The sequence below is a fragment of the Ctenopharyngodon idella genome, chromosome 19 (assembly GCF_019924925.1).
Source record: "Ctenopharyngodon idella isolate HZGC_01 chromosome 19, HZGC01, whole genome shotgun sequence".
Taxonomy (NCBI): Eukaryota; Metazoa; Chordata; class Actinopteri; order Cypriniformes; family Xenocyprididae; genus Ctenopharyngodon; species Ctenopharyngodon idella.
In genome coordinates this window covers 23105066-23122098 of record NC_067238.1, presented here as the reverse complement: position 1 = coordinate 23122098, position 17033 = coordinate 23105066, and the positions used below count along the sequence as shown (strand labels likewise).

General features: G+C 38.2%; 2 protein-coding genes across 6 annotated transcripts in view; both read left to right on the top strand.

Annotated features, from left to right (window-relative positions):
- Window positions 1-2802: 2802 nt before the first annotated feature.
- Window positions 2803-7514, top strand: myclb (MYCL proto-oncogene, bHLH transcription factor b). Its single transcript, XM_051871484.1, has 3 exons — window positions 2803-3147; window positions 3679-4271; window positions 5380-7514. Exons 2-3 carry the CDS (start codon window positions 3704-3706, stop codon window positions 6024-6026), a joined length of 1215 nt encoding a protein of 404 aa, XP_051727444.1. The 5' UTR covers window positions 2803-3147; window positions 3679-3703; the 3' UTR covers window positions 6027-7514.
- Window positions 7515-9193: 1679 nt separating this feature from the next.
- Window positions 9194-17033, top strand: part of trit1 (tRNA isopentenyltransferase 1) — a 51209-nt gene continuing 43369 nt past the window's right edge. For 2 of the 5 annotated variants that reach the window (XM_051871479.1, XM_051871480.1), the window contains exon 1: window positions 9196-9419. In XM_051871479.1, coding sequence (XP_051727439.1) covers window positions 9273-9419 — 147 coding nt within the window. In that variant the 5' untranslated portion in view covers window positions 9196-9272. Of the gene's footprint in view, window positions 9420-17033 lie in introns of all 5 variants that reach the window. The other 3 variants (XM_051871483.1, XM_051871478.1, XM_051871482.1) reach the window with 2 other exon arrangements.

Sequence of the window (17033 nt, the reverse complement as noted above, 5' to 3'; positions counted from 1 at the left end):
CAGAGAAACTTTTTTGTGTCTGACAATTAGTTTCAGAAAGCATATTTTTTGAAGAAACTCTGAATGCATACGCATGTAAAACTGACTACCATGATGGCAGATTGTTGTTAACGTTTGCCAGGGCGTTTTTATAGAGTTGCTAAGGCGTTTTTTTAGCATGTTGCTGTGTGGTTGCTAGAGTATTCTGGGCAGTTGCTTACTGATCCAAGTCAAAAGAGCTACACTGTAAAAAAAAAAATTATTGTTGGTTTAACTTAAAAAAAGTAAGTTCAATTTTAAGTGGTTGCCTTAAAATTTTGAGTTCGTTGAAATTAAAAGTTTGAGTTAATACAATGAAGGAGATTGGTTTAATAAATAGAAACTCAAAATATTATGTTATCTGAACCACATTAATATTAATATCTAAGTTGATTTGACAAAAGAAAAAAGTTGTGATAACAAATCATGAAAATAATTTTTTTACAGTGTAGAAATGGCACTGACCTCTTCTTTTTTGCACATTTTATGCCTGCCAGAAGAAAAAGTGTTAAAAAAATAACAATCAATGACCTAACCATAATACAGGCCATAATCTAAACAGTGAAGCTATAGCCTTTCTACTGTATATTTCTAATTTCTCCACTGGTAACCAGTGCACAGCTTTGAGGGCAGACTTCTTAATTAGCACCTCTAGTATATGATAACAGCATGCTAATGTTCAAGAACCTCTGCCAGTTTACACACAGACACACACACGCAAACACACTCACACACTTCTTCAAGGCTTTGTCCCCAGTGCTACACAAGCACCAGCTCCATTGCCTGCAGTTCATCCTTTTTTTTAAAGAACAAGACAAATAGGGCCTCATGACCAATTCACAGCTTTGCAGTGTGTTAATACATGTACCTGTGAGGGTTCATCTCTGAGCCCTAAAAATATTCATTCCCCTAGAGAGCCACGATTACACCTTTTAAAATTTTATTTTAAGGTCATATGCACAGTTTTTTCATCATTCACAGATGGTGCATAGCATGCACCATAGCAACTATATATATATATATATATATATATATATATATTGCAGTGTGCTAATACATGTACCTGTGAGGGTTTATCTCTGAGCCCTAAAAATATTCATTCCCCTAGAGAGCCACGATTACACCTTTTAAAATATTATTTTAAGGTCATATGCACAATTTTTTCATCATTCACAGATGGTGCATAGCATGCACCATAGCAACTATATATATATATATATATATAAGACACTGCACCTGAGTTGAGAGGGAATCATCAATGCAATTCTTTTGTCAAAGCAAACCAACTGAACTCAACCAGCCTGGTGTCATTGACCAGCCTCCTATAAACTCTTGAACATTTGTATGGGACAATTGGATAAAAAGGGTGGGTCGAAAAAGCCAAGCAAATTTATAAAAAAGACCATAAAGCCAGAGAAAGAGAGATACATCTCTCCAGGGAGATTCGTCAGTCACTGTGGGAAGAGCCTTTGTTCTGCGTAAGGTCAAGGTCTTAAATTAAGATGTAAAGAAAGGAGAGGATAGACACTGAATTGAGACACTAGTCAGCGATTACTTACTTCCTAATGCACAGATTTGCCATATGGGACATTGTTGGAAAAGAGAACACGTGGTATAGCCATAAGAAACAGTACTGTCACGAGTACAGCTTGTGCACTGCCAGCAATTCATTAAGCTGTCTGGCACTAATTATCATCTTGAGCTAAATTTGCACAGACAAAATGTATAAGCTGGATATGACTCTCACTCACAATAATACAACGTGTAGTTCAACGTCAATACAGCATATGCAAATCAAAATTATGGGTATGCTGCTGTGTGTGAGACACAAACAAAGCAAGATCTTGACTAATCTTTCACTGCACTTGCCTGAGATCACATGCACAATGATTTGCTAGTATTTTGCAGTGTCAGAAATAATTTTTTTTTTATTTTTTATTATGGGGCGCCCAGGAATTCGTTTTCATGGCATTTTTTTCCCAACCATATAAAATTCTGTAAATCTGGAAAAAAAAAAAAAGATTTTTTTTATTACACCATTTTTGCTGTTTAACTTTTCTTTTTTTTTTTTTCCGTTAATTTAAACATAAACTATATTTTGCTATATTAGTGCTTAGTATAAGAAAAAATGATTTGTCAATGGAATAAAAAATTAAATATATAAGAAAAAATAGATATATTCTGTAGAAATAAGTCTTGTCAGGTAAATTTATCTTGTTTTGGGGATGTTTAGATATTTATACTTGAAAACAAGTCAAACGAAAAACATATTATGCATTATTTATGATTATCACTGACACACACTAAACACTTTCAAACAGTAATGCAGTTAAATGAATCAACTGAAATCTGAATCAAATCTCTCAATCTGAACAATGGCTGTTACAATTGAATCCACCTCAAATACAAGCAACAGAATAATGTACAAGATATTATAAAACAATAATCTGCATTTTAAATAACTTATATTTTAAATATCTGAGCTTTTTTGTCAAAGCATGAGCATGTTTGTATGAGCCCCACTTAATTTCTTACCCTGCTATAGTGTAAAATATCAATTCGTTGTTAGAGTATATCATCATAAAAGTCACTCCCATTCTGAAACAGCAATGTCTATAAGATATTTTTCTCAATCAACATCTGAATTATCCCTAGACGCCCAAACCTCAAATGAACCTCTATAGTAGTTTCTGTCGCTTTAAATGATGGGCGTGGTTACCACGCTACTACCCGCCCAATATGCAAATCCACCCACTACTTTGTCTGGGTAATATAGTGCGGTACTCATTTCAGGTGTCCATAGTGCGCGCAAGCCGCAGCTTGAGAAGAGATCTCACAGTCGCTATAAAGGGCGCAGAGAGAAGCGAAGTTCTCATGAAGAGGCGGACTGCAAATGAGCAAAACATTTTCGCAACTTAACTTATAAACAACAGCCGGATAACACAAAACCACGCCTGGAAAACGAACACAAGACAGGATTATTCAGCACACAGCTTACGACGCTTTCCTAACTTGTTGACATGAAAGCCTTTTCTGCAAAACATTTGTCTGGAGCTCACCGGTGAACTGCAACACCTCATTTTCGTGTTTCAAATGACATGCAATACTGACTCTCGCCTCTGTATTACGGTAAGTGGTTGTTAAGCAGGGAATGCCGAATTTATTTAGGTTAACTTAATCGTTTTTGAGGAAAAAGTAAGACATTTTGCAGACGAATAGAGCAACTGTTGATGACAGTATACACTCGTAGTAGCATATGCACTTACATGAAGCATTACATCGTTGTGTTATGTAATAGAAGTATGTTGCGAAACTTCAAGTTTTGTACCGTAAAGTGGAACTGCATGCAGACCAAAATACTTTATAATATCTTTGTTAGACTGCTTTACTTATTAATTTTTTTTAATTATATATTTGTATGCCTATATTAAAATGTAGCCTATGTAAGCTGTATTATTTAGAATCATTTAATATTATATATTAAAATACAAGAGTAAAAAAAACAAACAAACAAAAAAACCCAATAACAATAAACTGTAATTAGGCTATATGTATCATAAGCTCATTAAAAATAAAAATGAAGAGCTTTAAGTTAATTATCTCTCACAGAGCACCATAAAATCGGATTGTTTTTAAAATCGGATCAATTGTGGTTTTCAGATCTTGATCTCTAAGGAGGACACCAATGCCAGGAATCAGTGCAAACGCATCGCGAAATAAGAAGTGGGAGATGGAGGAATACGACCAATATCAGCACTATTTCTACGACGACCACAACTTGGACGAGGACTTTTTCAAATCGACCGCACCAAGCGAGGACATTTGGAAGAAATTCGAGCTCGTGCCAACCCCGCCCATGTCGCCTGTCAGGATACTGGAGGGTACCGGTCCATCTCCAGGGGACCGATTGGAGTGGGTGTCCCAGTTCTTGGGGCAGGACGACGAGCAGGAGGGACAGTGTAAACTCAATGCGGAGGAGACTCTAGAGAACTTGAGCTCCATCATAATTCAGGACTGTATGTGGAGCAGTTTCTCCGCCACTCAGCAGCTGGAGAAAGTTGTCAGCGAGCGTTTGTCCTGCTCGGCGCAGTCGAAACTCTCGAGCAAAGCGCAGTGCGTCCCTGTGGACGCGCCTGTTCTCAACAGCTTGGCGACAGATTGCGTGGATCCAGCAGCTGTCCTTACTTTCCCCCTGAGCAGCAGCTGCAAGAAACAGGTGTCGTCCGGGTCAGAATCTCGCACCGACTCCTCTGGTAAGCACGAGACCGTTGACTTTGAACACCGAGTACTTAAACTCCCTTATTTGCTTGTAGACCTTGAAGTGTACGTGTAAATTTGCAGCAGCGTTGACGCCTCCTTTTGACACCTGACAGATTTCAATAGCTGGGATCATTCTATGCAGTAGTTGCCATTCAATCCTGTACCAAAACCTGACATAGCCTACATGGCACCAAAGTTGCATTGGTGTCATAGGATTTAGGTTGGCATTTCACCTTGAATTCTACTTAATATATGTGGAATGTAAAAGTGTGCTGAGCTTCCACATTCCCCAGGTGAAACAAAAGGATAAATTGTTTTACTTGTGGGTGGTGCCTACTAGTGCATGATCAGCAGCAGACAGCAATAATAAGGGTACTTGAATCCGAAAGTGGTCAGGGTCAGTCAATTGTCCATGAATGAACAGTCAGTATGATGCGGACACAGTGGAGATGGAGCCTTCTATAATTTCATTTTAAGGGCACATGCAATTTAAAGGCTTAAATTTCACCCAAAATAAAAATTCTGAATTATTTACTCATGTTGTTCTGAACCTTTCTTCTGCAGAACACAGATATTTTGAAGGATGTCTCAGCTGGTTTTTGTCCATACAGTGAAGACCCCTTTGACTTTCATTGTATGGACCAAAAACCAGAGAGTTGTTTTTACTCATGGGGTCTTTTAATTTTTAAAAATTTTAGATGAACTATTCCTTTGAATAGTGAATTTCTGATTTTGCAACAAAAATATTAGGCTTTTTGCTCAATGACGGAAGTAATTGCGTAGTGAAATCAGAGTAGAGGGAACTCAGAACAGATGCTTCTCCTATCAAAATACACATCAGAGGTGACTGTGACTCCAAGTTCATTATTGCAGATCAAAACCTCATTTACTTTCCACCTGCTGAGAATAGGGAACTAATACAAACCGTACTCATTTTGTATTTTTGGTGCCCATCTAACTAGATCTTACGTTCTGAATGTCCTGAATGAGTGGATGGAAGGGTGTTGTGAAAGATGAAGCAGTATTGCACTGTCTACAATTGATGCAATACCAGACAAATGTAAACTGAAGTGCCTCATATTCTTTCAATTGTTCTTTCAGATGATGAAGAGATTGATGTAGTGACGGTGGAACACAAGCAGAACAAGTCGCGCTTGGTGAACGCCCGCAAACCGGTGACCATCACGGTTCGTGCAGACCCCTATGACCCTTGCATGAAGCGTTTCCACATCTCCATTCACCAGCAACAGCACAACTATGCTGCCCGCTCGCCTGACAGTTATCCTGAAGAGGAGCCGCCTCGCAAGAAGATCAGGCAAGAGACCGTGCAGCCGCGACTGGTTTCCACACCCCAAACCCCTGAAAGAAAAACCCCCTTACCTTCCCCCTCAGTCCACGCCCAGTCTCAGACTGTTGCCGCTTCTCCAACACACACATCCTACCACCTCAAATCCCAACCATCCAGCCCTCAGAGTTCGGACTGTGAGGACACGGACAAGCGTAAGACGCACAACTTCTTGGAGCGGAAGAGACGCAATGACCTACGCTCACGCTTTCTGGCCCTACGGGATGAAATCCCAGGCCTGGTTGACTGTCCCAAGACGCCCAAAGTTGTAATCTTGACAAAGGCCACAGAATACCTGCGTTCGCTACATATCAGCGACAAACAGAAGGCCCAGGAGAAGAAGCAGCTCAAAAGCAGGCAACAGCAGTTACTGCGGAGACTCGCTGAATTGAAACGTACATAAACTTTCGTAGTCCAGCCATATTTTCGATAGGAACTGTGTGTTTTTTTTTTTTGTTTGTTTTTTTTCCCCAAACGTGGGGATATTTAATGGAATGGACAATATATTTTGAGATTAGTTCTTCAGTTTTCGTTCTTTGCACATTTGCCTTTGCAACTTGGGGGGGTACTTGTGGAAGCTGCGGTACTGGTGTTCTCATGTGGACCCTACCAAGTTTCAAACAATTTTCCAAAGAGGGTCATTATTTCTTATATTTTCATTCGAAATTTAAAGATTTAGACCCTGAATGTGTGTTCTCTTAAATTCTCTCACAAAAGCTAAAGTATTTGAGTGGGGAAGTATTATTTTATCGAATTAGCATGCCAAATTATTCATTATTTGAAATGTAGCAATTTATATGCACGTATAATTGATCTCCTACACCTTCAATTCATTTGGTTAAAGATATTTAAGGGTCTTTGATCAATGTAACTTCTCCAGTTAATAGTGCTTTGAGACCTAAATTAACCTAAATTTAAAGAGAGCTGTATGCCCCCATTGCCACATGATGACAGTGTAAGTTTAACAGACAGGAAGTTGCATCACTGTTACTTTGTTATATTGTGTTCCATGTTTGTTTGTTTGTTTGTTTTTCTCAGTTATTGTATATTATTCTTATCTTGAACATTCAGGACAGTGTCCAGCACAGCTTTGCAGTGTATATAAACTGTGGCATATTCTTTGGACATATGTATATAATAGTAGTGATGTACAGGACATTGTGTAAAATACATACTTTGTGTTTTGAATATGAAAATCAGCACTGTTAATAGACTTTATTTTCTATTTTTCTGTCATTTGTCCTTGGTTGGCCCACTTGCCTTCCCTAGAGTATCTCAAAGTTTCTATTTTTGTTAAGAAAAGTTTTAAAAAATTCAAAAAGTTAAATAAAACAACACTATCAACATTTCATTTTCATCACTAGCCACTTTATGCTGTTTTCACTGCCTGTTCCCTTGTGTTCTGAAATTTCTTTGGCTTAATATCGCTTTTGTGGCAGAAAGAACATGCTGAAAGAATTTTGTACTAATTATATTTTCTTACAGAATTGATTGTATCGTTGTTTGATTTCTATTTAAATATAAAGTTGTACTGGTGGCATATGCTCCCACTATGACCATCAGAACTTTATGCACACTGCTGTCCGTCATGACGAAGAATGCAATTATTTCTAAAAATAAATAAATAAAGGCCATGTGTTCATAGCAGTCACCGCTGACTGATTGAGGTGACTTCTGTTTGTACATTCAGCTTTGAAATTATATGGCCAAAAGGGTGCATATGCCACCAGTAACCTTTGTTTTTTTTCACTTTTGTCCCTTGTCATCAGGTGTCATACTGGGAGAAGAATGGCAGCAGCATTGTCTAAGCACTTTGTGTTCTGTACCTCATAAGCCTATATACATAAACTCAAAATTGGGTAAACAATAAATAAATTCAGTTCAAATCACATATGTTTGCATGTTTGTCTTGCTTTGTTAAATAGAATTTAAAGGGATAGTTCATCCAAAAATGAAAATTCTGTCATCATTTACTCCCCCTAAAGTTGTTCCAAACCTGCATATATTTCTTTGTTCTGCTGAACACAAAGGAAGATATTTGGAAGAAATAGATACTCATCAGATGAGATACTCATCTGATGTTGTTCCAAATGCGTATGACTTACTTCCATGGAACAGAACTTGAGATGCCAGTCACCATTCACGTTAAGGGAATAGTTTACCCAAAAATGAAAATTATCCCATTATTTACTCACTCTTAAGCCATCATAGGTGTATATGACATTCTTCTTTCAGCCAAACACAATTGGAGTTATATTAAATAATGTCCCAGCTTTGTAATGGAATTGAATAGTGCCCGAGTTTTTGAAGCTCCAAAAAAGCACATCCATCCATCATAAAATTAATCTATATGACTCCAGTGATGGGTTTTTGTAAGAAAAATGACCATATTTAAAACCTTATAAACTATAATCACTGGCTTATGGCAATGGAGTCGAGTTCCGGCGGAAGGGTGACCTCTGACCTGACATATAATGTAGGACCAATTATGGTTTATATAGTTTTAAATATAGATATTTTTCTTACAAAAACCCATTGCTTCATGTCAGAAGGCAATTTTTAACCCACTGGACTGGAGTCATTGGATTACTTTTATGATGGCTGGATGCGCTTTTTGGAGCTTCAAATTCCATTACAAAGCTGGGACATTATTTAATTTAACTCCGATTGTGTTCGGCTGAAAGAAGAAAGTCATATACACCTAGGATGGCGGGTAAATTATGGGATAATTTTCAATTTTGAAAATAAATGTGAATAGTTATTGAGACTAAAGTCACACAGGCTTGGAACAGCATCAGGGTGAGTAAACAACATTTGTTGGAACTATCACATTAAGTTAATCCCAAGACAGATATCTGTCTTGATATTCAGTTCTTAATATCTACACACACTAGAGGAGCCACAACTTCGGCTTTTTCTGTTTACATTGGCTCAGCTATGACAGAAAAAATAGGGCAAGATTTTACTATATGAGGCATAAGAGCTATTTTACTCCATCAACACCTTTATCGTTTCATTAGCGAGAGCCTCTTTAGTTGACACGTCGTAGTGGCAACGATCATCTCTCTTTTCCTTGGCTCAGAACGCTCAGTTGCCATGGAGACGGAAGAGAGCTATTCATACCCGTGTTCTTCCGGAAGGTGCACGAGTCGACCTGCTAAAGTCAACAATGTTGTCAAAGCTGCAAATTAAACGATTAAAGACTGCGCCAACTCATCAGATATTAGAGTGAAAACTCAAAACTGCCATTATTGCAATGAAGCCAAAGAATACGGATACTAGTTTCACCATATTACTAGTAATTAGCACTATGTTATTAGCTAACAGGATTCTGTGTGCTTCCTGGATGTATTAGTGATGAAAATCTGAACATTTTCTCAACTTGATTCATCCATGTTTGGAACACACAGTGCCATTTTATTGTCCATATATACCACGATTCCTGTTTTTCAAGTACTTGTTGTTGGACTGTAAGAACTTTTGTCCTATTTCTGAATGAAACACGCTTGCCTTCCCGTACCTGCTATAATTGAATCCTTCAATCTCGTTCCTATGGAAACAGTTTTAGTTGCTTGGATACAGTTCCCTCCTCCGCTGCGAAGTCAACGCACATGCTCAGATCATTCTTCAGCCCTGAGAGGTTGCTGTCATGGCGGCCGCCACGCGTGTGCTCAAGAAAGGCATCAGTCCGTCTTTAGTGGTGATTTTAGGAGCCACTGGAACTGGCAAATCCAAACTGGCTATCGAGATCGGGAAAAGGCTTAATGGGGAAATTATAAGCGCCGATTCCATGCAGGTAAGTTGAGCGATCTGCTGCATCATCTGTCAAACAGGGAAGCACGTGAAAGGGCATTGCGATTAATAAATGACAGGTCATTATGAAACAGTAGAGCCTCAAAAGTAAACCGTTAAAGCTTTATAATGGAACCGCGCCATTTGTCAGAAGCTTTTAAATGCAGCAAGTTTTATAATGCGTTAAGCCCAGAACATCAGTAGACCAAAAGCATTTGGACTCCAAAATATCTACACACAGACTAATAATTACTTTTTTTTTTTTATCCTAAAATGGGTTGCAGCAAACGTTGTGTAAATGTTTTGTATAGCGCATTGTATACGCTTTAAGATTTCGAGTTATTTTATTTCCTCGTGCACATCACTGGTCGCCATTTTTGACAATGCTCCACGCGCTCATAATTCATTATTTTGTCAAAAACCCAAGAATAAATCGTGTCTACTGATCCACTACCACCAGGCTTATGACAAGCAACATATAATAACTGGTTTCTTATTTAGGGTAACTTGGTTATTGGCCTTTGGTGATTGGCATTGATAATCTATAGGTGGTGATTGCTCAGTTTTCCAATCTGTTTTGATGGGTTTCCTTAAATATATAGAAGTTACCGTCTGCACTAGTCCACTAGTAAGTCTGAAGTATTTGTTTGATTATGTATGAATACTTTTTTTGACCAAAGCAGGAGATACCTTTAGCATGAGCACAATAGGGCATGTTGCATAACAGTATGCCTGGTGTCTTACAGAAGTCATGTCCACCATCTTGTACCAAAATTTATATCTTTCCAAGCCAAAGTACATCAAGGAGAAAGCTGCCCATAAGCATTCCCATAAATCCCAATGGCATTTACTCTGCTGGCGTAGATACCCAGAGAGGTGCGCGATTAGAAGTCTGCCATCTTTGCCATCATTTCTGCTGATAGGTTATTTTGAGCCAGTCACCTGCGCTGTAGTCTGAGCCTCAGAAGTCATGCCGACGGACCGCTGGCTGAACGTCTGATGCATAAGGCACACAAAATGGGAAACAATTCGGGAGTTTTGAAGTTGTCATCTGATTTGCTGAATTCTCCAGGATTTCCGGGAGATGTCGCATTCTATAAAGGCAACCTATTATGCCCCTTTTTACAAGATGTAAAATAAGTCTCTGATGTCCCCAGAGTGTGTATGTGAAGTTTTAGCTGAAAATACCCCACAGATAATTTTTAATGCCACTTTTTGGGGGTGAACAAAAACTCTGCATTTTGTGTGTGTCCCTTTAAATGCAAATGAGCTGGTGCTCCCAGCCCCCTTTCCAGAAGAGGGCGGAGCTTCACAAGCTCATGCTCCAGCATACCAGCAACAACAAAACAGGACAATCTCACACACTGAAAATGTCAGAAACTGTCAGTTGCGGTGTTCAGCTTTATATGTTCGAACCGGAGTCGGACAATGATCGAGAGACTCAAGAAGAAGTGACAACATGTAGAATAGGGGTGGGACGATACAATCTCCCAATTTGATACTATCACGATACTTGGGTGCCGATTCGATATGCATTGCAATTTTTTATTTTTTATTTATTTTATTTTTTTTTTACATTTTTTAGATTTTACAAGTATTGCAATTTGATATTGCTATTGTACTGCGATTTTTTTTGTTTTGTTTTTTTTTTGTTTTTTTTTGTTCTGTTTTTATAAACACTATACAATGGGAAACAGTTGAATCATACACTTATACAGACTGTACCTGATCTATAAGATGTCATATGTACAAAAACAATTCATCACATCTGAGTTTTATTTAAGAAGCGTCATCCATTATAGTACTACATTATCTTGAATGATTCAAAATTCAATGACAAACACATTTCCAGTCTATTTTCGCCACCTAGTGGTGGAACAATGTAACTGATCAGTCGTTATTTTAAACGTTATTTAATCAAAAGGTGATTTACTCTATTTTGATCGCTACCGTATACATCGTGTTTATATTTGAACTATAAACTTTTATCCCAGTACTTATATGATCATTTGAACTATTGTATCACAGAAATAATAATACTATGAAGTTGAAAAGACTGTTTATTATCTGCTCCACAACTATATCAACTGCTCTCTTTGGTTCAGCACCAGCGCGATTTGAATGTTGCGATATGATTTTGTCAAAGGTTTAATAGACAGATGAATAATTGTTGTGATTTAAGAATAAGATCGTGTGGGTGTTTGAAGATTAATCGTGCAGCTCAGCAGTCTTATACTCCCTCTCAGCATTGATATCTGATGCAAGGCGTATATGAGTAACACGAGGGCTTTTCAGTGTATTTGACTTAGTGTTGCGTTTTTCATTGAAGCGCGGATAATCTCATCGCTTTCTCGCGTATCTTGAAAGGGATATTATGGTCACGTAACAATCAGAGATGACACATTTTGCCCTGTTTGAACAAAAGTGAGTAACTTCTTCTGTTACTCAATTGAATTAATATCGATACTGGAGTAAAAAAATCGATTTTAAAATCATAAACAAAAAAATTGCAATAGTTGGTGAATCGTTTTTTTTGTTTTGTTTTGTTGTCCCAACCCTAATGTAGAATGCAACAGGACATTTCTGATTGGCAAAATGATTGGCTCAAATGTATAAGATTTTCCGATTTTCTTCGGAATATTTTCTTCGAAAATGAAATTTAACCACCAGTTAAACCAGCGAGGATCCAGAAATGGCGGACTCTGTGCTTCTCACTCAGGGCTGTGTCTATGCTAATAGGGCAGATCGTCACCGGCTGTGGGCGGGGCTTCTCCCTACAGTGACATTGTATGGGGGAATCTGAATCAGCTTGTTTGAAGAGACTGCTTTTGATTTATGGGAATTATAAAAAAATGAGTGAGTGGATTTTTACCATTATAGGCTGGTTGTTCTCACATACTGCGAACACACATTGGTGTTCAAACACCAAAATGTGATTTTTGCATAATAGGTCCACTTTAACAGTCCACCTGGAAACAAAGCCGTCATGATGCCATACCCCCTCATGGAAGAAGAAAGCCATCGTGTTTACTACTGTGAAAATGAGCTCTTATTATGATCAACTAAATGCTGGATTTTTAAAAGTATGCAAATTTTGCATTGCCATTGTTGCAGTAACTTGCACAACCTTCTTGAATGAATAATTTATTAGATGCATGCCGGTCTGTTATCTTAGGCACATTGACTTTACATTTTCATGTCCCTAAATATGATGCAGAACAAAACAAACTGTGATTGGTTTCTTTACATGTCAGTCAGACGTCCTCTTGGGTGGTCCTTGGCCAGTGAAAGCTGCGATGGAGTCCAGACCTTCTGCCGTCAGTCTGAAGGTCTGGCTACATGAGACTACCTGAACTGTGACCTAAAATGAAGCACATAGAGAAAAATATCTTTTATTTTAAGATCTTATTCTTTTAAGATCCCTACAAAACAGAATGTAAAATATAATAAATCTGGTACTAGTAATATACATAATTTTATAATTAGCATACTACATTTACCATATTATGTATGACAATAGATGTACAACAGAAAAAAGTGTAGAAAGCTTGTTTACTTTTGTGTCTTTCCAAATTCTGACTTTTAAACTTTTAAATGTTTTTAATGTTACTGCCGGACCATTAACTCATCAGTACAAGGCTGAATCCAGCTGTTTATTCCTTACATTTGAGGTTTCAACCTCCCCTTTAAATATTGTGACGTGCATATGCTACTTGATCACTACTAGCCTTACAAATGCATTTTGGTTTAATCTTGACACAGTTGCCTTAGTACCTATGTTGTTCTTGTAAATTCAAGAACTTAACTTTTTTCTACCAGATCATCCAGCTCTTTGCAGCTATGATCAGGTGAAATAGCTGAGGTGCTGCATCCTCCACCAAGTCTGTGTCAATTGTAGATGAAAAGGCTTTGGCTGTATGGACTCCTTTTGTGCTCTCAGAGCCCCTGGAAACAAGGCCTGGGAACTCAGGGGGTGGGCTTAGTGAAGGTTTGGTTCTGCATTTGCATATAGGCCTGTCTATTATTCTCAGTAGAAAGGGACTTTTCTGCTTTTGAATTTGGGTCAGTCTAATCATATATTAAAGCCTCATTCAGGATGTGGAAATTTGGCCCATTCCCAAAATTGAACTGGGTGTAGTTCATGTATTTTATGGGTTGAAAGTGTGTCTGGACATGTGATGTGTATCTGTATAGTTAAAATTATGATAATTTTTCTAATTGCTAATTGCATAATAATTATAAATGCAGTTGTTGATGATTTCTCTGTTATATAGTTTCCCTTAGAAGTTCGTCAAGCATTTTTGTATTTTAGCCTTTTTTTGCTATTCTATGACACCTTAATTAACAGGTTAAGGTCAAATATAATGAATATATAGGCTAATACAGTACATATTGAGCGAAAGAGTTCATTTCTCTGGTAAACTAACAAGCTGTGGACACTGAATGGCTTTTCTGAAGTAAATGCTACATGATATTTACAAGCTGTTTTATTGATGTCTTTCCACCGTTGAAGCACTGATTGAGAGATTACACGGGATATGACCATTTCAGTAAGTGGTACTGTATCTTTCAACATACCTTCAGATGTTCATTCTTGTTTATTCTGTAACTAGTATTAAAGAGGAAGAGATGATCGCGTTCACTCGCGCTCCGCGCTGCTGGTTGAACTGAGTGATCTGTATACAGTGATCTGTCACGCCACATCAAAGCGCGTCAAAACTGCATTTTCTGTTTAAATTTCATGATTTTGTGGACAGAATTTGAAGGATGACACTTTGTTTCTTATCAAAAGTAACAAAACACAGAGCTTATTGGTGGTTAATGGTGGTTAGGCTACAATGTTGCAATGTAATGCATTCGGATGCACGTGCACTGTACTGATAGCCCTGTACCCAAATGGTTCAGTACGAATACGTGTACCGTTACACACCTAATTCAAACCATTTTTAAAAATAATTCATTCAGATTAATTAAACATTCTAAATTGACTGCAGCAATTAAAATTTTGACAGAACCTCTAGTAAATGACGTTGTTTAGTTGTCTGTTCAGAATCGTGGGAGAATCGTGATCTCTGTTTGAAGCAAAAAATAAAAATAAATAAATTAAAAATTGTGATTCTCAATTGATCCAGAATCGTGCAGCTCTATTGCAAACTGTTATTTGTTATCATATTGTTTTATTTTGAGCCATAACCTTATTATAATAATAATTGTACTGTACAACCATAAAATTGCTATATTAATATTTATGGCTCTCTTAATTTTATTTTGGCAGAATACCGTAGGGAGCCCTTAAAACTTAAACTAAAACTTATTGACAACAGGTTTTTAAGTGCTTTTCATTACAAGTTTGTGTAGATGGTGCATGTGGGGTCATAATCGTCTCGAACTCAGAGCACATACGGAGATGAGTTAGTGTGAACTGAGCCATTCTGACACACTGAAAACACTGGATCATGAATGGATAAAAGAACACAATTCTGCACTTCACGCATCACATATTTATTTAATTGAATTGTAGCCTTTGTGATTTGTTCGCACTAAACCATGTCGCGATTTCAGTTTTATTTTGATAAATTGTGCAGCCCTGGGTTTGGCCATGGACTCTTTTAAATTAGCATCCACCCATAATACTCTAGCAACCGCACAGCGGTGCTGCTCACAACACCTTAGCAACCACATAGCAAGGCCTTGTCTTGACTTTTGCAAAGGCAAACGCTATTTTCCATAGTAAATGTGAAACTCTACTTGTCCTTCTCTCCTACGGCCTCCTTGAGGATGTATTGCTCTATTGAGAGTGGCATGGCTGTCACCTGGTGCGGTTAATTGGGTTACGCTAATAAAATTCCTCCCCTTGTGCTGCAGTGCAGTCGCATCCACTGCTCACACGCTGAGCTGCAAGCTGGCTCCTTCAGGACCCCTCACTGGAGTAACGCTCCACAAGAGACACAAAGATTCAGTGAGAGCTTTGGATTGAGCTAGCAGTTGTAAATGTGTGCTTTATGTATTTTTAGAGTATATTGATAAGCATTGCATTTGTCCATAGATAAAAAATGCATGTTTGTGCAAGGGTGAGTTGGGTTTTTGTTGAGTTCTGAGCACTGTTGCAGGCTGGCTGCTGGGAAGCCACTATTGACATGCTGAATCGGTGCCTACACGCCTATTATGCGCAGTAGCTTTCATTGCACATTCAGTGGCCATGCGGCTTACACAGGGCATTTTTACATTTTGAATGGCAGTACTGTACTGAGGGGTAGAATGGAACTAAGCCGAGAGAACGACCGATTGTTCATGTGGTCAGGTTTGGATAGAATATTTGAATAATGGTTTGTTGAAGTCTGGTACCCAAATTCTTGCTGTTGGAACGAGTAGTGACATGAAAGGTCAGGGAGGGCAGGGTTCAATGGACCTCGGGTCGACAAACTGCTCATGGGAACTCCGGCTGAGGTCACTAAGGCTGTAACCGGAGAAAAGTAAGAAGGGATTTTAGATGCTTAGGGCATCCTGCTTTTCACACAAGGTCTTCAGGATCCCAACAGCCTTTTAATAGGCCATTCAAAAGAGTGAAGGACCAGGAGACTTTAACGCAAACGGTTATTAATGGACTTTAGTGGGTGTTTGAGCTCACTGATGCGGAACCAATTGTACTACTCTTTGCTGGTGTCAGCTTTTGATCAGTGTAAAAGGGTTTAAGGGTATCATGGTAACATGGATTACAGAGAAACTAGACACCCCAGAAAAACCCGTACAAACACCCACGCTGTTGTGTTTGAGCTACAGTGACCTGATTAATGACTGTTGCCCAGTTGTATTTGATGGTAATAACACGGGGTAGCCGTTTGGGGTCCATAAAGCAGTGATGTTATTGTCTATAATTTGTAGATTATAGGGTAACCTAGTCATTGGAGTATTAGTAGACTTTATTTTGATGCTCCCCCAACAAACATTCTACTGACTATACGCAAGTAACTTTGCAAGTACGTCAACGTATTCTACTAACTCTAACGGTCTACTATCTAATGAGAGTTAGTAGACTGTCTAAAGTGGACTATCAAAATAAAGTGTAACCGATTATACTATTGGTACAATGCAAAGCTTGTATTCGTATTCAACCAGTTGACAGAATAAATTTACTAGAGACCAAGCGATGTTTAATTTTTTGACAATATATACAGGTGACCAATGAATTTAAGTGTGTGTGTTTGTGTGTGGAATGAAGATATGATTTTATGGTGTTTTCCCCCTAATTTTTTCCTAATTCATAATTCTTTTGATATGGCATGGTGAGCCAAATCAAAGGTCATCACAGGTCAAATTTTGGGCATCTGTTTTAAATAAATGTTTGCAGTAGTGTTGTCAAAAGTACCAACCGCAATACCAGGTCGGTACTGAAATTTTAAAATTTGATGCTTTGAGCAGATTCGTAAACACCTCTGATGGGCCTGTGTTCACGCGCTCATCAGATATGTCTGTGATTGGCTGCAATGATCAACGCATGGGAGCAATTGAAAGCACACGGAGCGTTTAAAAGCAGGTGTCTATGAGCGGACCAGTGTGTAACTCTCGTGTGTTTCTGTGCAAGCGCTCAGTGAAGAGCGTCATTGATGTCTATTTACAA